The following is a 23,441-nucleotide window of genomic DNA, read 5'->3' on the forward strand; positions in this document are numbered from 1 at the left end:
AATCGCTGTCTTTAAATAATGAAATTATAGGTAACTTTTTCTTCTTTCTACTTTAAAAAAGTTTCCAATTATTCTAAATTTTCCCAATTAGTCTACAAAAAAGACTCTTACTTTGGTGGTGGAAGCATCAACAAACCTTTGGTTTCTTTTTAAAAAATACTTTTTAAAGATTCCATTAGCCTTTTAAATAATTTAAAATGATCTTCATCGCTTTTTAAAATGATAGCAAGTAACGTAGACTCCTTATAAAATGTCAACACAGAAGGATAATTTGGAAAGGAAAAGTATTCAACTCTTTCTTCTACAAGATAACCACTATTCTCTGAAACTTTTAAAATTCAAATTAACGGGAGAGGCTGAGGACTGGAACAGGCTTGATCCGTGCCAAGCACGGTTCTGAAGGCTTTTAAATCGATCATCTCCTAAAATCTATGCCGCAACTCTGCGGTAAAGCTTGTGCCCCGGTAACCTTGAAGTCAGGGCTCCAAGGGTTGAACAATTCGCCTAAGGCCACACTCTAGTGAGGGGCAGGGCTGGCATTCAAATCCAAGTCCAGGACCCGTCTAAGCAGCTTGCCTCGGGCGGCTGCCATCATGGTGGGTGGGGCTGATGTGATTATGATCCAGGGACTGGACTTGAGCTCACATCTGGTGGTCCCCTTCTCCCGTGCTCCTGGGCACGAGCGTTCGATAAAGGATTTTTGATCTAGGTGGTAAGTGTAGGGCTCATGATTGGCAGAAGAGCAAATGATCATTGTGGAGCTGGGGCATAACCGACCCTGGGGAGGCATTTTACACCGGTAGCCAGGGGTCAGGCGATAGAGAGGAGGTGGGTGGAATGAAGTCCGGGCGGAGAGCGGCTAGCCCCGGCACTCCAAAGGGTTAAAGCCGGGCAGGAAAGCCCCTGGGGGGAGCTACCACCAAAGGCTGCAATCCGGCGGCCTTCACCTCCCCCACCAGCGGGGACTAGACGGGCGGATTGGACCGGTTCCTCTGGGATTATCTGAGGCCCCTGGGCCGAGATGAGCCGCCGGGAGGGACGGAAGCCCAGGTACCGCACAACCCCGCCTTCCTGTGGGGCTCAGGAAACTAGGCGTCGTGGGGATCAGCGCTCTGGCCCCTGACAGAAGCGATTCTGGCCCAGGCACGCTTTGGGAGTGAGAGGTGTTGAGCCCCACGCCTGGGGGATGCTCAGAGAAAGGTGGGAACGGAGCCCATGCAGAAAGTGGGGCCTGCGCCAAGGTGGGGCAGTGAGCTCTCCAACCTCCCCATCCAGCACCGCCAGGGATGGGGAGACTGCCTCAGGAGGAGAAACATCTTGCAGGTCCAGAAAGCCCCAAAGTCTACGCACTCATCCAAGGCCAGTTTCTGGGCTCCAGCGATGCTCCCCTACCCCTATCCTCAAGCCTGGCCATAGACTTTCTTCCTTAGGTCTTTCTATCTAAACCTCCCCAGCCCCTCCCCCGCCCCAAACTCTTTGGAAATCTTTCAACTTTCTTTCAAGTTTTCCCTGGGCAGATTGGGGTCTGTTTCAGAACTAGGTCTGGGCGCTTTAACGCGCCCAGCTGGGTAGAGCGGAGGAGACAATAGCTGCTATCACTTTACCATTGGAAGTGACCCCCGAATTTGCACTTCTTTCATCTTGGGACCAGAGCACTTGAGGGTGGGCGATTTCCTGGGGGGAGTGGCTTAAGCCTCTTCTCCACCGGCCAGTTGGCTGTAGACGGTCCATGCTCAATGGTCCACTACAGATACGAAGCCAGTTCTGGAGTGAGAGTAGCGCTCGGCTGGGGACGCTGCCGCAGGGTGACTTAAATGTCCCAAGCTGGAAGCTGGAGAAAGAAGTGGACGCCCCCAGGGCTCTGGGCCACCCTCGAGGTCAGTAAACTAGGAAGTTTCTTCAAAATTAGGAAGAGTGGGTGCCCTGCGCGGCTTGGAGGCCCCAGGGGAGTGAGGGCTGGCCTTGGGCCAAAAAAAGGACCCAAGGGTCAAAGAGTGACTCTGGGAAGATGCTGCAAGCTTGTGTGAGTGTGTGTGCGCGTGTGTGTGTGTGTGTGTGTGTGTGGAGGGGGGAAGTGAGGCATTGTTTCAAGTTCTTTCTCCCCACCCCCACCTCCAGCCCCATCCCCACCCCCACCCGCCGGCCTATCTCCCCTCCCCACCCTACACTATCGTCCGTCCTCGGCCCCTCCCCAGGCTCTCAGAGCTTCCCGTGTCGGATCCCTTGTTTCAGAAGCCCGGGGCCAGCCAGCTTGCTCCCCAGCCACCCATTGCCTCCTGGCATCCTGAGGGGCGACTATCGGCCTGCACTGCTTCCCCTCGTGGGCCACGCTCCCCCTCTACCTCTCCAGACACGTGGTCCACTGGAGCTACTAAATTTGGGAACTCCCGAACTCCCCAGACTCGGTTGGCTTGGTGGCTTCAGGCCCACCCTGGTGCCCGAAGGCACTCCCGTTACCCTTGGTTGTGGGAGGTTCCTTGGGAAGTCACAGCTGATGGACTTGCTTGACCCCAGCCAGCCCCCGTGGCCGCCCGTGCCCTCCTGGGCCTTCTGACCACCAGGGAAGGAGCCAAGATGGCTGGCGCTCCCTCCAGCCAGGGACATATCCTGGCCAGCTGGGAGGGCAGGCCAGAGAGGCCCGGAGCCAGGCCAGGTGAGATGCCAGCGGGTTTACCATGGTCTTATCCGGTCTTGCTGAGTGTTGAGGCCTGCGTGGCAGTGTCTGCTCCTTGTTGGGCCTGGTTGACTGTGGAGACTGCAGAGCCAACTTTATGAGGAAAGGGGAGAAAAGAGGGGATGGGGAGAACACGGGGTCCTTGGTGAGCAAACACAGCCTAGGATGAGGCTGGCAGGGAAGGAGATTGTTCTAGAGGCCAGAGGAGACTTAAGCCAGTATTGTGTTAGCAGATTCCTGGCCCTTCGTTCCCTTACCCTGCCTAGAACCCTGGCCGACTCCTCCTAGAATGGGAGGGACAGAGGCCAGACCTGGGCTCTGAGACCCCGTATGCTTGAAATAAGGAGATGGAGGGAGGAGGAAAGCTGCCTTTGGTGAAGGTGAGGCTTTAGGTCTCTTGCGGAGTTGACAGTGTCCCTTCATTTATTCCTTGGCTCCAGAGCCCTTCGTAAGCACTAAGATGCCGGCGGGGTGCTTTCTGGATCTGTTTTATCTCCTTCCAACTTCAAGCCAGGGGAGCCCCTGTAAGCCTCCTCGGTTTCATACCTTCTCTGATCCCTTCCCAGAGTTGTGGGGTCAGGGAGGCCAGTTGAGCCAAGCCCATAGATTAGCTCTCACTCTCTGCGCACCTCATTCCACGAACGCACCTGGCGTTCGCCAGCTCTGCCTTGCGTTGCACTTCCAGCCATTGTGGAGGAGACTGTTGCACCTGAACCCCATCAACCAATTGTCTACTTAAGGATGATTGGCTTTCCCGTAGGGCCTCTGGCCTTTCCGCACTGTCCGCTCCTGGTAGTCCAGACCCTCCTGAATGGATGTGGGGTGCAGAGCCTCTCCAGGGAGCTGCTTTTTCTCTGTAAGCTTTTGAGGAAAACAGAAGGGGGGTAGTCCCTACTCATATCTCCTCTTACCTCTTTGGGGAAGAGGAACGGATGAGATTGGGCGAATGAGGTTGGGCGGAGTGAAGCTGGGTGGGACTGAGACTGAGGTGGGGAAGAGTGGGTAGGAGGAGGGGTGGGGTTTGTGCAGAAGGAAGTGTGGTATATCTGGACATTTTGTTGGGAGATATCCGGATACTGCTGCTTGAATGCAGGCCAGTGGTCTTCACCTTTCTGGACCTCAGTTCCCTTATCTGTAAAACGGCCAGATTTGTCTCAGAGCTCCAAGAATCCATGTGTTCCTGGATCCTTCGGCTCATAAGCATTTTGGGTGATATATTCCCCTGGGTGGTGAAATTACAGTGGTTAGGAGGGGCACTCTGGAGTCAGATTGCTTAAGTTTTATAGCTTTAATAGCTGTGTGGTCTTGGGAAAGTTATTTAACCCCAAGCCTCCATTTCCCCAGGCGTGAACTAAGAATAGCCATCCTAGCAATGGTACAGGTGTAGTGGGATCGTAGTTCACGTGGGGGGAAGGTGAGACCCACACAGAAACAAAATGACTTCTAAAAACGCTCACCCCTCGTGAAGCCCACAGAAGCTTGTAATCACCAGAGGGAACGTGGTGTTGCTCAGGAAAAGAGACTTGAGAGGAAGGGCAGGAAGAAGCACCCACGCAGTTTAAATTAATTGTCCCCTTATTTTTTCTGAGATTTGGGTTGAATTACCTAATTAGATGCACATAGTAAGTATAAGTAAGCGGTGGCTGTTTTCATGATTTTGTTGGCGAAGCATCTAGCACAATGCTCATGTCCAGGCAGCTGTACAGCGCGTTCTTCCCGTGACCTGTAAGAAAAAAACCTCAAGCATCTTTGTTGTCTGCCAGAATGAAAAAGCTCTTCTGTGTTAGACAGTTTATTTTTCAGGGCTCAGCTTTTTCTCGCGTATGTTACCAAGGATTGATAGGACATTATTTCCTGAGTTGAATGAAAACTAATGGTTTTTTATTTTTTAAGGATTTATTTATTTTGAGAGAGAGAGCAAGCGTGCAGGGCAGGGGGGGGGGCTCGGGAGGGGGGGGTTGGTGGAGAGCAAGAATGTTCCAAGCAGGCTCTACGCTGTCAGCCGAGCCTGACTGGGGTCTTCATCTCAAGATAGGCGAGATCATGACTTGAGCCAAAATCGAGAGTCGGACACTTAACCGACTGAGCCACCCAGGCGCCCCTGAAAGGTAAACATAAAGTACATACAAGACGAACGGATTAAAAGCACAACTCCAGGGTCAAATGGTATGGTAAAAATTGAAATTTGGTGAGAGGTTAGACCAGATCTGTCACAGCATACACGTTTAAAAAAAAAAAAAAATCTACAGCCAAGAAATTTTACCCAAAGGAGATTCTAATTTTTAACTTTTTAAAAAATTATTTATTTTTTGAAAGGACTCTCTGCCCAACATGGGGCTCAAACTCACAACCCCGATATCAAGAGTCACATTCTCTCCCAACAGAGCCAGCCAGGTGTGCCTGATTACTAATTTTTGAAAAGCTTGCTTTTTTATGATTGTCCGGTAAAATTCTGGTGGCACTCCTTTGGTGCTTTGCAGACTTCTTTTCAAAACTTCTCTGAACCATAATTTACACTCAAGCACACCCCCTTTAAGTGTGCAGTTTGATGAGCTGACAGATATATAGACCCAAAGGCAGTGTTTAGACCTAAGGCTAACCTAAAGCAATTTATCAGTCTCTGAGAGCAAAGATCTGAGAGCGGACAGTGCTCTCCTTTTTAATTTAAAAGCAGTGTCGGGGGGGCGCCTGGGTGGCTCACTTGGTTATGCGTCCGACTTTGGCTCAGGTCATGATCTCGCGGTCCGTGAGTTTGAGCCCCGCGTCAGGCTCTGTGCTGACTGCTAAGAGCCTGGAGCCTGTTTCAGATTCTGTGTCTCCCTCTCTCTGCCCCTCCCCTGTTCATGCTCTGTCTCTCTCTGTCTCAAAAATAAATAAACGTTAAAAAAAAAAATTAAAAGCAGTGTGGGAAAAGGAATATTACTTTGCTTTGCAAGGCAACGCTGAAAATGTACCAGTAATTAGGATGATGTTTGTGTTGAAAAGGTGGCTGGTATTTTAAAATGGAGATGAATCACAGACGCTAAGGCATCTGGGTTCAAGTCCTGATAGTGGCCACACCATTTGTATGACCTACGGCATATCAGCCTGAGTTGGATTTTCTCAGGTTTCTCTCCTCTGAATTGGGGGTGAGGGTAGTGCCTACTCTAAAACATGTCTGTCAGGCTGAGGACAGTGCCTGGCAAATACTAAATGCTTGATCGATCCTAATTATTAGACCTGTGTTAGCACAGTGAGTAGGCTTCCATCCCTTTGAGAAAGCTCTTTTCTCTAGGGTAGTAGTTTGCAAGTTTTTCGGTCTCAGGACCCATGTGTGCTCTTTAAAACTTGAGGACCCTGAAGACCTTTTATGTATATAGGTTATATCTACCAAGTGTATTGTATTCAAAATTAAAACTGGGGAATTTAGAAAATATTTCTGAAACAACCCCGTGACCCAGCAACGGATAACACATTTTTGTGAAAAATGACTTTTCCAGAATAGAAAAGATGTAGTGAGAAGAGTGCATATTCTTTGACATGTTTTTAAATCTCTGTATTATCTAGTTTATTTTTTTTAATTAAAAATTTTTTAATGTTTGTTTATTTTTGAAAGAGAGAGAGTGCGAGCAGGGGAGGGCCAGAGGGAGACACAAAATCCGAAGCCGGCTCCAGGGTCTGAGCTGTCAGCACAGCGCCCGACGCAGGGCTTGAACCCATGAATGGCGAGATCGTGACCTGAGCTGAAGTCGGATGCTTAACTGACTGAGCCACCCAGGCACCCACATACTATCTAGTTTCAAAGATATTCTCCTATCCATCTCTGTTTGATCCCTTGTGATAAATTTTTTTGGTAGTTTTTGAAGAAAATCCAACTTTGGCCAGATATGTGGATGGAAAAAGGAAGAGTATTTCGATAGCTTGTTCAGTGGATATTCTTTGATAACCACACCAACACTTGACAAGTAGCAGTTCCCTAAAGCTTAGTTATGATGTAGAAACCGAAACAATATCCGTGAAGTTTTTGTACGTTAAAGTCCATTGTTTTCTTTTAGGCTTTGACTGGATCTTTTACTTGTATGTGACTTTGTAACATCACCCATTGTTTTTTGGGGAAATACAGTTCATTGATTGATGTAGATCTTCAAATGTTGACAATTCCATTATATAGGATGAAAAGTTACATTTGTTAGTGTCACTACTGATTTCATCAGTAAAGTCTTTAGGTATTGGGAAGCTGTCAAGCTCACTGTAGTGGATACAGGTTTTCCCAAAATTCTAGTTTCCAAATGAAAGCCCCAAATTTCACTGGCAGCAAATTGTCAACAGTTTTCTTTGAAGTGACAGGCTCACCTTATTCATTTTTGAGAAGATGTCTGCCCAATATACCCAAATCTAAATGAGTAATGTCTCAATTTTTCTTTCAAGTAAAAGTGATATTCCATGATAAAAGCGGCTGGTTGATCCTATAAACCAAACAATTGTCATGTGAGACATTCAGTGTGCAGCAGAAATGAGTATTCCCCACTTTGCCACTTCCCAAATTGAAAAGTCATGTATTTAAGGGTTGTGATTAAATACAAATAAAAATCTTTACTGCTTCGTCGAGGACATTTTTATTTTTTTTATTTTTTAATATATGAAATTTACTGTCAAATTGGTTTCCATACAACACCCAGTGCTCATCCCAAAAGGTGCCCTCCTCAATACCCATCACCCACCCTGCCCTCCCTCCCACCCCCCAGAGGACATTTTTTTTAATGTTTATTTTTGAGAGACAGAGACAGAGAATGAGAACGAGCGGGGGGAGGGGCAGAGAGCGAGGGAGACACAGATTCTGAAGCAGGCTCCAGGCTCTGAGCTGTCAGCACATAACCTGAAGCAGGGCTCGAACCACGGACCATCAGATCATGCCCTCAACCATCAGATAATACCCTGAGCCAAGGTCAATCAACTGAGCCACCCAGGCGCCCCTATCAAGGACATTCTTGAGTGACACCAGCCTTTTGGTTTTTTTCTCCCTGAGTACATGGTGGTGAAGAACATGACTGCTAGCATAGCATGATTTATGCTGTTACCACAGTTTTACTCCAACATTAACACAATGAAAAAGGCAAATAATATCTTCGTGTTATCTTAATATATCTTAGTGTTCTGAAAATAATTTAGCTTGCAGACCCCATGGGGCACCTGGATGGCTCAGGTAAGTGTCCCACTCTTGATTTTGGCTCAGGTTATGATCTCTCCATTCATGAGTTCGAGCCCCACGTCGGGCTCTGTGCTCATGGCACGGAACCTGCTTGGGATTCTCCCTCTTTCTACTCCTTCCACGATGGTGCACTCTCTCTCTCTCAAAATAAATAAACTTAGGAAAAAAAAAAACCTTGCAGACGCCCTGAAAAAGTCTCCGGGAACCCCAAGGGTCCATGGACCATACTTTGAGAAGCACTGATCTAGGGAAAGGCAGACCAATTGTAGCTCTTTGAGACTGTAAGTCTTTGAACAGGTACAGAGGTACAACCTTTATGGCTGTACTGTAAAATATGTACTGTGTAATAGCTAACTAATGCCTCTGTAGTGCTTCCCTGTGTGCCGGGCACCGTCTAAAGATGAGTGAGTGTGTGTGTGTGTATACCTACATATCTCCTTACTTTCATTGTCTCTTTTATGCCCACACTAACTGTATAAGGTGGATACTCTTATCATCCCGTTTTACCAGAAAAGGAACCAGAATAATGGAGAGCTTAAGTGACTTGCTCAAGCTACTATCAAAAGCCAGGCTGCAGAGACGAGTTGCTTTTCCTGGCCGCTCTCCCCCCTCACCCTTCCCAGGGAGCAGGGTCTCCTCCGGAACAGACGCTGGCTGGGGAGCTGGCTGGGGAGTGACTAACCCCCGGGAGGCCCTTAGCTGTTACACCCACCCTCTGGGGGAATGGGAGTGGGTGGGCACTCTCCTTAGGGAGAAGGTGCAGGACACCATCGCTGGGTCTCTGGGCACCTTGTCCTGACCCTGCCCTCTGCCCTCTGTCCTGGCAGGATGACGTCTCGGGAGCAGCTGGTACAGCAGGTGCTGCAGGAGCTGCAGGAGGCCGTGGAGTCCGAGGGCCTGGAGGGTCTCGTGGGTGCTGCTCTGGAGGCCAAGCAAGTCCTGTCGTCCTTCACCCTCCCCACCTGCCGAGAGGGGGGTTCCGGCCCCCAGGTGCTGGAGGTGGACTCCGTGGCGCTGAGCCTGTACCCGGAGGACGCTCCCCGGAACATGCTGCCGCTGGTGTGCAAAGGCGAGGGCAGCCTGCTGTTCGAGGCCGCCAGCGTGCTGCTGTGGGGCGATGCGGGCTTCAGCCTGGAGCTGCGGGCCCGCACGGTGGTGGAGATGCTGCTGCACCGGCATTACTACCTCCAGGGCATGATCGACTCCAAGGTGATGCTGCAAGCCGTGCGCTACTCCCTGCGCTCTGAGGAATCCCCCGAGATGACCAGCCTGCCATCCGCCACGCTGGAGGCCATCTTCGACGCGGATGTCAAGGCCACCTGCTTCCCCAACAGCTTCTCCAACGTGTGGCACTTGTACGCCCTCGCCTCCGTCCTGCGCCGCAACATCTACTCCATCTACCCCATGCGAAACCTCAAGATCCGGCCCTACTTTAACCGCGTCATCCGGCCCCGCCGCTGCGACCACGTGCCCGCCACGCTGCACATCATGTGGGCCGGCCAGCCCCTCACCAGCCACCTCTTCCGCCACCAGTACTTTGCCCCCGTGGTGGGGCTGGAGGAGGTGGAGGCCGAGAGTGACCCCGGCCTGCCCCCAGCGCCTCCAGCCCTGGCCCCGCTGCCGCCACCCGCCAAGACCCTGGCGCTGCTCAACCAGGAGCCCGGCCTCAGCTACTCCCACCTCTGCGAGCGCTATAGCGTCACCAAGAGCACCTTCTACCGCTGGCGGCGGCAGTCCCAGGAGCACCGGCAGAAGGTGGCCACGCGCTTCTCCGCCAAGCACTTCCTGCAGGACAGCTTCCACCGCGGGGGCGTCGTGCCGCTGCAGCAGTTCCTCCAGAGGTTCCCCGAGATCTCCCGCTCCACCTATTACGCCTGGAAGCAAGAGCTCCTGGGCTCTGGCACTTGCCAGGCCCTGGCCCCCAAGGAGGTGCAGGTGCTGGAGGAGCTGGAGAAGCTGCCGGACGAGCAGATCGCCAAGGGGCTGGGATGCTCGTCGCTGGCCGTGTCGAGCCCTGGCATGATCTTAATGCAGCGGGCCAAGTTGTACCTGGAGCACTGCATCTCCCTGAACACACTGGTACCCTATCGCTGCTTCAAACGCAGGTTCCCCGGCATCTCGCGGTCCACCTACTACAACTGGCGCCGGAAGGCCCTCCGAAGGAACCCCGGCTTCAAGCCGGCGCCGGCCCTCGCCACGACCGGGGCTCCCCAGCCAGCGTCTGTTCCGGAGGAGGCCCTGCTCCCTTGGAAGGGTGAGGTGGGAGAGGGGCCGGGCCAAGCGACTGCGGGGGGACCGCCCGCCCCCCGTGAGCTTCTGCCCCCAAAGGTGCCCCTGTCCCGTTGGCAGAGGCGTCTGCGCAGGGCTGCCCGCAAGCAGGTGCTGAGCGGGCACCTCCCTTTCTGTCGCTTCCGCCTCCGCTACCCCAGCCTGTCGCCCTCTACCTTCTGGGTCTGGAAGAGTCTTGCCCGGAGTTGGCCCAGAAGCCTGTCCAAATTCCAGATGCAGGCCCCCAGCTTGGGCAAAGAAGGGATGGAAGCTGAGGAGAAGCAGGAGAAAGAAGCCTGCAGGGATGTGACCGCTGTGATGGCCCCTCCTGTGGGAGACCCCCCGCGGGTGGGGTCTTCTCCAGGAGAGGATCCGGGGAAAGCCCAGGGAGGGCCTTCCAGAGAGGGGGCCACGGCCCAGGGCCGGCCCCACAGCAGCCTCCCTGTGACCGAGGCGGCAGCGGGTGGCAGGGACGGCCAAGTGCTGGTGATGGACATGCTCGCCACCACAAAGTTCAAGGCCCAGGCCAAGCTGTTCTTGCAGAAACGCTTCCAGTCTAAGAGTTTCCCCTCCTTCAAGGAGTTCAGTGCCCTCTTTCCCCTCACTGCCCGCTCTACCTACTACATGTGGAAGCGGGCACTCTACGATGGCCTCACGCTGGTTGATGGCTGACAAGGAGGTGTGAAGGGGGCTGGGAGGAGAGGGGACCCGTTTGCAGAGGGTCAGGGACCTAAGTTGACGCCTGGCTTGGCCAGGATGCCCTTTGCTCTGGCTCCCACAGTGTCTGCCTTGACTCCAAGGGCAGCTTTGCGTTGTTTCTTGGCTCTACGGCAGACGGAGCCCGACATCAGCCCTCTGGTCTCCTGTGGAGAGCTACAAGACCAGAAACGTTCTCCATTTCAGTTGTTTGCCATTCTTGCTTTTTATTGTTGTCTTGGTTTTAGTTTTTTTTGTTTTGATTCAAGTGGATTGGCTGGGCCCCCTGGCTGGTGTTGGAAACTGTATGTTTGGGGTGGGGGTTTGGTTAGCTGAAGTTGCTTTCAGATCTTCCTGGGGACGAAAGAAATATTGTAACATGACGATCTGTCCCATTAAGCAGAATGTAGGTCTTCAGTTTCTTTTGGGGGTTGGCACCCTCCTTACTCAAAGCTGTTTCCCAAAGGAACATTAGAAATCAAACGTGGAGCAGGTCAGTGGCTTCTCTCTGGTGCCCCCAAAGGAGAGGGTGCCGGGCTCAGCATGAGACGTGAGGGCATACAGGAAGAACCTCTAGGGGAAGGCCCTGGACTGGATCACGGAGGTGCCGGCCTGTTCCTTGCAAGGAGTGTGGTAAGGGGCTGGGGGAGGTGGCTTCGAGTCTCTGCTGGTGCTTGGCCCGTCTGCTGTGGACGCTTCAGTCCTCTGCCAGCCTGGTTGGCTCTTGGGGACCCTTGTCTTTCTGTTGAGTCCCTCCTCGGAGCCTGTGCCCCATCAGTGAGAGACCATACGGTGGCCAGGCAGGCGAGTAACTGAATTTGCATTGTCCAAGAGTCGAGTTGGAAAACCAAAGAAATAAAGTGATGTGGTGCCCATAGCCCTTGGTCTCTGGTATTTGTTTTGCCAGGATGTGACTGCTTATTCCCACATTCCCTTTGGTTGGCGGATGGAGGGGATTACTCTGGGGATTCTGTTTAGAATTGGATCTAGAGGTGACCTTGGGTGCTCTTCAGCTGGGGGTGGGCCCTGGAAAGATACTCCTACCTATGGGGAAAAAACTACGTGCCCCGGCAGCCAGCACAAGGGTCAAGTCAGGTCTGTGTCAGGCATTCTCTTTAGTGCTTGTCATGTACCCAGGCTCGGGCCAGGACACCTCGAGCCTCAGAGTGGCTAACTTTGCTAACCCCCTGCAGCGGGCTGAGCTTGAAGGCCAGACCTCAGCTTGTTAGGATGTGGCATCAGTGGCTGCTTTCCTCATGGTCTTGGGGAGTCATTCTTGGTTCTATTTTTTTCACCCCCACATCCAGTCTATCAGCTGGTCTTGTTGACTGACTCCCAACTGTGCCCAGAACCCTCCCCCTCATGCTGCTGCCACATCCCCCCTCCTCTCCGTCTCCCTTCTGCTCTTGCCCCATACAATCCATGCTCCATAGAGCAGCCAGAGAGCCCTTCAAGTGAAATTGTATTCTTTCACTTTCCTAAGATGTATCCACGGCTTCCCTTCACTCTTAGAATTCCTTGCACAGCCTGACAAAAAGCCTTCATAATCCAGCCCCTGGCTAGCTCTCCCTGCCTCTTGTCCCACTCTTGCCCTCACGCCCTCACCCGCCACCCTCCAGCCACACTGGCTGCCTCAGGTCTTGAACATGCTACACTTCGTTTAAGGGCCTTCCCATTTGTTCCATTGGAACATCTTTACATGGCAGGCTCCTTACTATTCAGGTTTGAGTCACTGTTGCATTATTCTTTTAAATTCTCTGGTGCTTATGATGATATTTCTTGTTTATTTGGTTATTTGAGTACCCCACTCCCCATGCCATTAGAGTATAAGCTCCATGTAAAGCAGGGCTTTTTCCTGACTTGCTTACACACTGTATTCCCAGCAGGAAGATTAGTTCTTGGCACATAGTAGGTGCTACAATCTGTTTAAAGACGCAATGAGGGGCGCCGGGGTGGTTCAGTCGGTTAAACATCAGACCCTTGGTTTTGGCTCAGGTACTAATCTCACGGTTCATGAGATTGAGCTCTGCGTTGGGCTCTGCACTGACAGTGTGGAGCCTGCTTGAGATTCTATCTCTCTCAAACATGGTGGGGGGGATGAATGAAATGGGGACACTATGCTTTTCCTGCTATTGTCCTTTGGGATTGGTACTCAAATGTAATCAATCCTACTTCCTAAGTATCTCTCATTGGCCATTGTTCTCCATCCTACAGCAACCCCATAATCTAGGTCAGTGGGTGCTGTCATCTCTGATGCTGACTACCTCCATTCAAACTATCCCCTGCCATCCTGACCAATGCGGGAATGATCTTGCTAAATCTGGCCTGCGATGGCCACCTATAGCCAGCAGGTGGCGATCTGGTGCAGCAAGAGGCAAGAATCTGGGTTCCTAGTAGGTACAACCCTGTCTGGCTGTTTCCAACCTCAGCCTAACTCCTCTTACTGCCTTAGCTGTCAGAGGGTGGTACCAACCTCCCTCCTGAGAAGTGACCTGGTTGGGACTCTAGATTCTGTTTGTCCTTTCCATGAGCTCTCAGAACCAGAGCAGATCTGATGTCCCCAGCAGTATCTCAAAGGGGTCTAAAAACCACCTGGATCTCAGTACCTGGGGGAGCTTATTAGGAATGTGGATTCCAGGGCCCCACCCAGATCCAATGATGGTCTTAGACATTGAAGAGGCAGCATATGCACATGGGTGCGTTAAACCCTGTACTTCACTTTCTCCATCTGTGAAATGGGGTTTACATAGTAAGCACTAGATGAGCATTTGCTATTGGTAACAATGATACCCAGTTTGAGAGCCCCTGGGAAGCTAATGTCCAGGGAGATTCTTGCTCAGGATTGCCCTGTAAATTAAAGATACTCCATCCCCCAAACCGAAAGGTCCTTTTGTTCAAGGCCAGCTCTTCTGAGTCCCAAACCCACAGGGAGATACTTTAGCTTCTGTTGGGAACAAAAATAAGATTAAAAAAAAAAAGATATGTCAGTATTTATTGATTTGGAAAATATTTTATTAGTATGGTTAAATTATTCTGGTGTAGAAAAACCATTTCCTTTGTAATTGCTTAGAAAGGCAGATTATACCTAAACAGTGACTGTGTTTGCTAAGAATACTTTATGCTGATTGCAAAGTTGACGTTTGTTGAAATTATTTGTATGTTTTTGCACCGCTTCGTCAAATGCAGATGTAGAAAGAAATTCCAGTGAAATGAACAATGTGAATAAAGGAAGAAAACAGAATACGTGAGGCTGGCTCTATAGCTTACAACATTCTGTGCCATTGTAGACTAATAGTTGGTTCTGCAAAATTTGAACATAAAAGCTTCACCCTGAAAATCAATCAGCTGTGAATAAGTAAAAATAAATTTATGTATTTATCCCCTGGGGGCAGGCGTCCTATATTTTGGTGGAGATTATCTTGTCTACCTTGATGCATGAGGTTGCTCCTCAAGTATTTTTCTGGAGGCCAGCACCCAGACCTTTGGGAGGCTCTTGGGCCCCGAGCAACCAACTCATACCTCACTTGCCCCTCCTGAATGTTCCACCAGCACCTTGGTCTCGCCAACTGCCAGTCTGGGCTCGTTCCCCACCAACCTGCTCTTCTCTGAGTAGTTTTTAGATGCTGGTTGCTGCCAGCATCGGGTTAGCAGTTGAACTGGCCAGAAAGCTGGGCATAATCCTATAGTTTTCTCTCCCACATCCATCTTGGCAGGGCCCTCGGAACATTGCAGGCTTCACGTGGTTCCGCACTGCTAGATTATCGCAGGGAAGAGAATTGGACTGGTCCAGGCTGTCCTCCTCTGTTCCTAGTAGGAATGAGCAGAGCTCTCGTGCCAGGTCACGTCTGAGGCCACTCACCACCCAAGTCTGGTCCAGTTGTCTGGCTGAGGTGCTAGAATAGACTTGCTCACACAGGGTCTGCCAGATATGATAGGCTCCTGTCCAGCAACCCATGACAGGCTGAGCCCTGTGCTGTGAGCTGAGGGTACAGAGCCATTTGGCCTCAACTCTTGTCCTCACAAAGGCCTCCGTTTACTGGCAGCAATATGATAGAAGCTTCCATATGGAACGCACAACAAAGTGCGGTGGGTTCACAAGGAGGCACATGCCTGGCTTTGGCATCTCGTAGCTTCTCCTGATCCCCGCCCCCCCCCCCCCCCCCCGCCAACTTGTAGCTTCCCAGAGCCAGCTTTTCTCAGAAATATTAGCTGCCTGGGGGGTCTCTGGGAAATGCCTGGATTGCTCCTCAGATGACCTTAGTCTTTGGTTGTAAAGCACTTGTCCCAGTGTGATGGCTATCATGGGAGGATGAGGGACAGGTGTCCTGACAAGGAAGTTAATAGGATGGAGATAGCAGGCTGAGAGACCAAGCTCAGGAGTGCGTGCAGCGGGGACCTGCTCCAGCCTTCGGTGCTGTCTGCCCTTCTCACTGGCCTGACTTCCAACAGGGAGGTTTCAGTGTGATTTCACCTTCCCAACCTTGGCTAGTGATACACGAGGACACCTGTGGAGTATCACTAGCAGGTTCCGAAACGTTCCCATTATTGGTTTATCTCATGGAAGAGGAGGAGGAAGCTTTCAGGGAGATGAGAAGAGCAGCAGAAAGTAGGTTTAATAGTATGAAAAAATTTCCATGGAAAATGACTTTGAAAATAGCATGAAATCCGCTTAACTCTAGAGGCTCTTCTCTGCCAGGCAGAAAGAGCTGGAAGGGGGCAGGCGGACCTGACAGGAGGGCAGCCAGGAGGAGACTGGGCAGGCAGCTGCTCACATATCGCCTGCCTGAGGAGACCAGGGGACAGTGGAGGGCAGATGGGCTGCGGCGGATCTTCCTCGGGGCCTCACCTATTTCAGACCGCGGCCCCCACGGTGCAGGCTGGTGGGAGGCCAGAGTCTGGGAAGAGAGAAGTACAGGCTGTTGGGAGGTATTTGGAGGGAGAGCACCTGAGAAGCTTTGCTCAGAAGGGGTGCCAGTGCAATTTGGTGACTTTTGCATGTTGCCAGCCACGCTCAGCTTCTAGGCTCCCTGACTTTAGGCAGTTATCTGTTGTCACCTCAGTGTGGTCACCTCAGTGTGGCGAAACATTACAATCACCTGGATGCTTTTTTTTTTTAAGTTTTTATTTAATTTGAAAGAGACAGAGCAGGCGAGGGGCAGAGAGAGAGGGAGAGAATCCCAAGCAGGAAGCACTCACTGCCAGTGCAGAGCCCGATGTGGGATTCGAACCCACAAACTGTGAGATCATGACCTGAGCTGAAACCAAGAGTCCAATGCTTAACTGACTGAGCCACCCAGGCGCCCCACCATCTGAGTGCTTTTAAAACTAGGTTGTCCCGGGGCGCCTGGGTGGCGCAGTCGGTTAAGCGTCCGACTTCAGCCAGGTCACGATCTCGCGGTCCGTGAGTTCGAGCCCCGCGTCAGGCTCTGGGCTGATGGCTCGGAGCCTGGAGCCTGTTTCCGATTCTGTGTCTCCCTCTCTCTCTGCCCCTCCCCCGTTCATGCTCTGTCTCTCTCTGTCCCAAAAATAAATAAAAAAAAAACGTTGAAAAAAAAAAAAAATAAATAAAACTAGGTTGTCCCAAGCCCAATTGCAGACCAATTAAATCAGAAACGCTGCATGATCTCATTAACCTGCCCTATGATTTTACCTTCTAAATCTCTCAAATCTGTCCACTTCTCACTTCCATCATCATATACTGGGCTGCAATATACACTGAACCAATCTTCCCCACACTCATGCTGCAACCAACAGGGGCATTTTTTTGAAACACGAATTCAAATGAGCCACTTGCTTAAAATCCTTCAATGCCATCCCTTCTTAGGAAAAAGATCAAAATAGTAACTTTTTACAGTGGAGAAACCTGACAGACACCAACGAAATCAAGAGATAGAGCTTAACAATACCAGTAACAAGGCATATAACTTCTGTGGAATTCTTGCCAGCAATTTATAACCTCAATCCAATCCCGAGAAAACATCTGACAAGCTAAAATCGAGAGGCATGCTATGTACATTCTGTGTAATAAATGAGCAGTGCTCTTCAAAAGTCTGAAGGTCACGAAGAATAAAACTAAGGGACTGTTAGAAGCTGGAGGAGACTAAGGAGACACAGTAAACATGCAGAGTGGACCCTGGGCTGGAGCCTGGGGCAGAAAAAGGATTTTAGGGGAAACTGAATGGAATTCGAATACGCACTATAGTAAGTAGCATGGAACCCATGTTATTTTCCTGGCTGGGATAATTGTACATACTCATGTGAGTTGTTAATCTTTGGGAAAGTTGGGTGAAATAAAAGCCACCCAAATTAGAAAGGAAGAAATAAAACTATATTTGCAGATGACATTTTATCTATAGAAAATGGTAAAGAATCCAACAGACTACAGCTCATGACAAACTCAGCGAAGTTGCAGGGCACAAAAATCAGTCGTGTTTCTATGTACCAGCAACAAACAATCTGAAAAGGAAATTAAGAAAACAATTCCATTTACAGTAGCATCTTAAAGAATAAAATACCACGGAGTGAAAGGCTAGCACACTGGAAACTGTAAAATATTGCTGGAAGAAATTAAAGAAGACCAAAATAAATGGAAAGATATCCTGTATTCATGGATTAAAAAACTTAGGACTGTTAAGATGGCAATACTCCCCAAAGTGATCTACAAATTCAGTGCCTATCAAACCCCCAAAAGCCTTTTTTTTTCCCATGCAGAAATGGAAAAGCTGATTCTTACACTCATATGGAATTTCAAGGGAAGCTGAACAGCCAAAAAAATAATTGAGAAAGAAAAAGTTGGAAGACTTATATTTTTGGATTTATATGGTACTGGGATAAGGATAGGCTTATAGACCAATGGAATAGAATTAATATTCCAGAAATAAATCTGAAATATCCATAGCCAGTTAACTTTCAACAGGGCTGCTAAGACCATTCATTGGGGAAAGAGTAGTCTCTTCAACAAATGATGTCTTTATTCCATGTAAGAAATTAACTTATAATTGATCAATAACCTAAATATATGACCTAGAACCATAAAACTATTAGAAGAAAACATATGGGCAAATCTTTATGACTTCAGATTTGGCAGTGGATTCTTAAATTTAACATTGGAAACAAGCAACAAAAGAAACATTGGACTTTGTAAAAATTAAAAACTTGTGCATCAAAGGACATTATCATGAAAGTGAAAAGAAAAGTACAGAATGGGAATACACACACACACACACACACACATGTATATGTGTGTGTGTGTGTGTGTGTGTGTGTATATAATTTATTATTTTATTTATTATTTTTTTAAGTAGGCTTCATGCTCAATGGGGACTCCAATTCAGGGCTTGAACTCAGGACCCTGAGATCAAGAGTTGGATGTTTGACTGAGCCACCCAGGTACCCCTGAGAAATATATTTTCAAATCATATATCTCATGAGAGTTTAATATCCAAGATATATGTTAAAAAACTTTCAACAACAAAGACACAACTTAATTAAAAAAATTTTTTTAATGTGTATTTATTTTTGAGAGAGAGACAGAACACGAATCGGGGAGGGGCAGAGAGAGAGACACACACAGAATCCGAAGCAGGCTCCAGGCTCTGAGCTGTCAGCACAGAGCTCACTGCAGGGCTCGAACTCATAAACCAGGAGATCATGATCTGAGTTGAAGTCAGTCACTTAATCAGCTGAGCCACCCAGGTGCCCTGACAACTTAATTTTTAAAAATGAGCACTTGATGGGCACCTGGGTGGCTCAATCGGTTAAGCGTCCAATTCTTCTTTTTTTTTTTTCTGGGGTTTAAACAAATAACAGTTTATTTTTCTTTCTTTCTTTCTTTCTTTCTTTCTTTCTTTCTTTCTTTCTTTCTTTCTTTCTTTTTATAGTAAACATAATTTATTGTCAAATTGGTTTCCATATAACACCCAGTGCTCGTCCCAACAAGTGCCCTCCTCAATGCCCATCACCCACTTTCCCCTCTCCCTCATCCCCCCCATAAGCATCCGATTCTTGATCTCGGCTCAGGTTATGATCTCATGGCTCAGGTTATGATCTCACAATTGGTGGGTTTGAGCTCTGTGTCATGGGGGCTCTTGGCTGACAGCATGGAGCCTGCTTGTGATTCTGTCTCTGCCTCTCTCCTGGCCCCTCCTCTGCTCGCATGTGCTCACGTGCATGCACACGTGCTCTCTCTCTCTCTCTAAATAAATAAAAATGAGCATTTGAATAGACACTTCTCCGAAGAAGAGCTAAAAATGGCCAATAAGCACATGAAGACATGCTCACCCTCATTGGTCATTAAGGAAATGCAGATCAGAGTCACAATGAGATATCATTTACATTCACTAGGATGCCTATCATAAAAAGAAAACGCACAGAAAATAATGTGTTTTTGAGGATGCGAAGAAATCGGAACCCTTGTACATTGCTGGTAGGAATGTAAAGTGGTGCAGCCACTGTGGAAAACAGTTTGGTGCTTCCTCAAAAAGTGAACATAGAATCGCCATATCTTAGTTTAAGCTGCTATCACAATTTACTATAGATTGGCTGGCTTAACAAACACTTATGTCTCATAGTTCTGGGGGCTGGGAATTCTGAGATCAGGGTGCCAAAATGGTTGGGTTCTGGTGAGAACCGTTTTTTCCAGTTTGTAGACGGCTGCCTTTGTGCTGTTTGCTGATGTGGCAGAGAGAGGAGAGGGCACCCTTGTGTTCTTATGGGGCCACTAATCCCATCATGAGGGCTCTGCTCCCAAGACCTACTATTCCCAAATGTCCCACGTCCAAACGCCATCACAGTGGGGGTAAAGACTTCAACATAAGAATTTTGGGAGACGCAATTCAGTCCATAGCACCATAAGACTCAGAAAATCCACTCCTAGGTATATATTTCCAAACAATTGGAAAACACACTCAAACAGATACTTGTATTCAAGTGTTCAGAGAAGTATTATTCCCAGTAGCCAAAAGGCGGAAAAGACCCAAATGTGTACCAACAACAGATGAATGGATAAACAAAATGTATATTCCACACAGTGGAATATTTCTCACCCATAAAAAGGAATGAAGTTCTGATACTTGCTACAGCATGGATAAACCTTGAAAACATATGGCCCTAGATCTAACTACAGCCTCTAAAAACCCTTCCCTTGATCCTCAGGGGCTCAGAGGGGCTCTTCCTTAATTCAGTGATATTTGAGTTCATTCATTTATCAGGTACCTGCTATGGATCAGATTGGGTCCTGGCCCTCAGGTTGCACAAAACCCACATGGGTGAGGAGATGGGAACAGATCTGATACACAAACTATAATGATACGCAACACTTGCCCGGGATGTCTGTGCAAAGTGAAAGATATAATTAAGTGTGCCTGGGGAGAGAGGCAGCCTCTGAATGGTGAGGAGGAAGAGGAAGACTTCCTGAGAAGGAGAGGGTATCCTGGGGTCAGGAACTCCCGGAGCAAAGGGCTGCTGCCTGTGGCTCTGGGAAATGGGGGTGAGGTGGGCAGAGGTTAAGGCCAGAGCATTTGGTGGAGACAGATTGTGCATGGCAGGTGAGGAATCTGGGCCACACCTTGGAGGCCACAGTGGATTATGTTGCAGCAGGTTTTGTGATCTGGGGTAGCTTTCAGGGGCCCGGGGCGTGTCTTGAATCTGTGTATAAAATTGTGTGTGCACATGTGCATTTTTCTGGGCAGGGTCCTCAGCCGTCATCGCATTCTCAAAGGGGACTGTCCCCAAAGAGGCTAAGAAGTTGATTGTTAGCCAAGCTGATTATTGTTGCTCTTCCCTAGCACCCTTGGTTCCAGCCAGGCTGGGCTCCTCTCCACTCCCCAGCACGGTGCTGGTGCCAGGCCCAGGTCTACTGCCTGAACCACCTGTCTCTGCCAGCCTCCTGTCACGCCCTCCCCACTCACAGAACAGTCCCCAGCAGCCCTTACCCCCTGAGCCACCTCTGAGTCACCACTGTTTGGCTCCCCTGTTCGAGTCTGTCTGTCTTCTCTGCCTAGAGGGCCACACCTACTTGCCTCCCCCCCCAAACCTGCTACAGTCTGGTTCCAGCCCTGTCCTCTCCTGACACAGCTCTCAAATGTCACGGATGAGTGATGAGCCATGTCCCAGCTGCCAAATCTGAAGTCACCTCAGGGTACTGCCTCTTCTTCCACCTCCTCCTCCTCCTCTTCTGAAAAGCTCCCCTCTTTTGACCTCCTCGACATTGCACCTGCACGTTTGGAATCTCTTCCTGCCCCCGAGATCGTTGCTTTTCTGTTTTTCTTTCCGAATTTTCTGTGATTTTCTTTACCTTTAAAATTGTGCGTTAAAAAAAGAAAGAAAGGTAATGCATGCATATGGGAAAAAAGTCAAACAGAACAAAAGAACATATAGTGAAAGTTACTTCTTCCTTCCGTGATCTTAAAGTCCTCAAAATCTCTTCCTGGGGGCAACTGTTATTACAACCCTTTGACGTCCCATATGATAGCCACTAGCTATTTGTGATTATTGAGCACTTAAAATGTGGCTAATTTGCATTGAAATATATTTTAAATGTAAGACACAGGCCAGATTTCAGGATTTAGTATGAAAAGAAAGGAAAATATAATACCTCATTAATGATTTTAAAATACACAATTGTAACTCAATAAAGCTGGGGAAAATAATTTAAAAATATTGACTGAATGTTAAAATGATACCATTTTGGATACATACTGGGTTGACTAAAATAGGTTAAAATGAATTTCACCTGTTTCTTTGTATCTTTGAACGGGATGTTGAGAACATTTAAATTACTTACATTGCTCACATTTGTGGCTGACGTAATTTATCAGACTGTAATGTTCTAGAGCTAGGCTTTGCACTTGTAAACATGTATGCATTTCTTTAAAGACACAATACACTGGGGCGCCTGGGTGGCTCAGTCGGTTAGACGTCCGACTTCGGCCCAGGTCACGATCTCATGGTCCGTGAGTTCGAGCCCCGCGTCGGGCTCTGGGCTGATGGCTCAGAGCCTGGAGCCTGCTTCTGATTCTGTGTCTCCCTCTCTCTCTGCCCCTCCCCCGTTCATGCTCTGTCTCACTCTGTCTCAAAAATAAATAAACGTTAAAAAAAAATTTTTTTTAAAGACGCAATACACAAATAGCAGAGCACATAGACTGCTGTACATTTCTTTTTGCACTCAACCACCTCTCTCAGAGATTATATATTAGTTTGTCTCAGCCTGCAACATTTTTATGTCTGCATAGCATTCCATTAGATGACTGACCAGTGTTTATGTCGTCAGCTCTCTATTAATGGGCATTCAGGCTGTTATCTTTGAATGCTACCGTAGCATAGTGAGTCTGTGAGTATCTGTGAACTTACATCTTTGGGCATGTGGGCAAGGATACCCGTAGCATGAATTGTTAAAAATCGATTTGCCAGAAGTGGGTATTCTTGGACTACTGTGGATGGCTAATCTCTTTGAGTCCTGCAGGCCCCAGGCCAGTCCACTGTGGATTATTTGTTGAACAGAAATCTCAGACGTGGAGTTCTGAGCTGGAAGAGGCCTCAGAGTTCGCTATTTATTTGTTAATTTTACCAACATTTTCTGAGTTCCTTTGGGGGCAATGGTGAGCCCACAGACGAGCAGATGGGGTCTCTACCTTGAGGAGCTCATAGTAGAATAAGGAGACGGATGCATGCAAACACGTGATTAAAGTCAGGTGCTTTAATGAGGGTGCGTGTGAAATGCAGTGGGAGTATTTGATAGACGGTGAAACTGAAGCCCATATACCAAAGTGAATTTGCCAGGGTCACTGGAATGGATGTCTTCTTTTCCCCTTTAGAATATAAGCTTTTGGGAATCAAGATCTGAGGTGTTTTGCATCTGTTGTGAGCATGAGCTCTCCTTCCTCTGAGTCAATATATATTAGTCATTATGAATCTAATCGGCACCAAGATGTGCATTTTCATACCTGATCTCATCTAAATATCCCAACAGCCCGTGAGGTAGGTTGTTGCTACCTGACATCAGCGTCCCCTCCACCTCTCCACACACACACTGAAGCCTCCTGCCTCCCCTCAGAGCCCATGTCCGCTCCACTCGTCTAGCCCCTGGCTGGAGGTACTTCTTGGTGAGGTGTGGCTGAGAAGCCAGTCTGAGTGCCCCAGGCAGCCAGCATGCCAGGTGGTTAAGGTTCATCCTTTGGATCCAGAATCCAGGCTCAGATGCCAATTCCACCGCTCTTGCCTGCATGCCCTTGAGCAGCATGTTTTGTGTCCGTTGCCTCTCCCGAATGCATCATGATGATAGTCTGCTTCAGAAAGCTTGAGGGTGGGGAGTGAAAAGTTAAAATGCACACCTTGCCTAGACTAGGGGCTGGCCTGCTGTAAGCGCCCAGAGATGGCGGCTGTGTCTGTGGGGCTGGCTACAAAATCGCAGAACCAGGGCCTGGAAACTGCATTTTTGTTATATTGTCCATGTTTTAAAAGCTTTCGTCTACCAAACATATTTCAGTCAGTTGGCATGGTCTTACCACAGATTTGGAAAAGTTTTTTTTTTTTTTAAGTGTATTTATTTATTTTGAGAGAGAGGGAGAGAGGGAGAGAGGGAGAGAGAGAATGAGTGGGGCAGGGGGAGAGAGACAG

At 48.8% G+C, this 23,441-nt stretch overlaps 1 protein-coding gene across 1 annotated transcript; it reads left to right on the forward strand.

Annotated features, from left to right (window-relative positions):
* Positions 1 to 1,673: 1,673 nt before the first annotated feature.
* On the forward strand, positions 1,674 to 11,677 carry VRTN (vertebrae development associated). Its single transcript, XM_060620266.3, has 2 exons — positions 1,674 to 1,877; positions 8,690 to 11,677. Exon 2 carries the CDS (start codon positions 8,691 to 8,693, stop codon positions 10,800 to 10,802), a length of 2,112 nt encoding a protein of 703 aa, XP_060476249.3. The 5' UTR covers positions 1,674 to 1,877; position 8,690; the 3' UTR covers positions 10,803 to 11,677.
* Positions 11,678 to 23,441: the final 11,764 nt, after the last annotated feature.

Source organism: Panthera onca, chromosome B3, assembly GCF_046562875.1.
Source record: "Panthera onca isolate mPanOnc1 chromosome B3, mPanOnc1 haplotype 2, whole genome shotgun sequence".
Classification (NCBI taxonomy): Eukaryota; Metazoa; Chordata; class Mammalia; order Carnivora; family Felidae; genus Panthera; species Panthera onca.

Coding starts and splice junctions, on each gene's coding strand:
- VRTN (XM_060620266.3), top strand. CDS start 8,691: ATGACGTCTCGGGAGCAGCTGGTACAGCAGGTGCTGCAGGAGCTGCAG.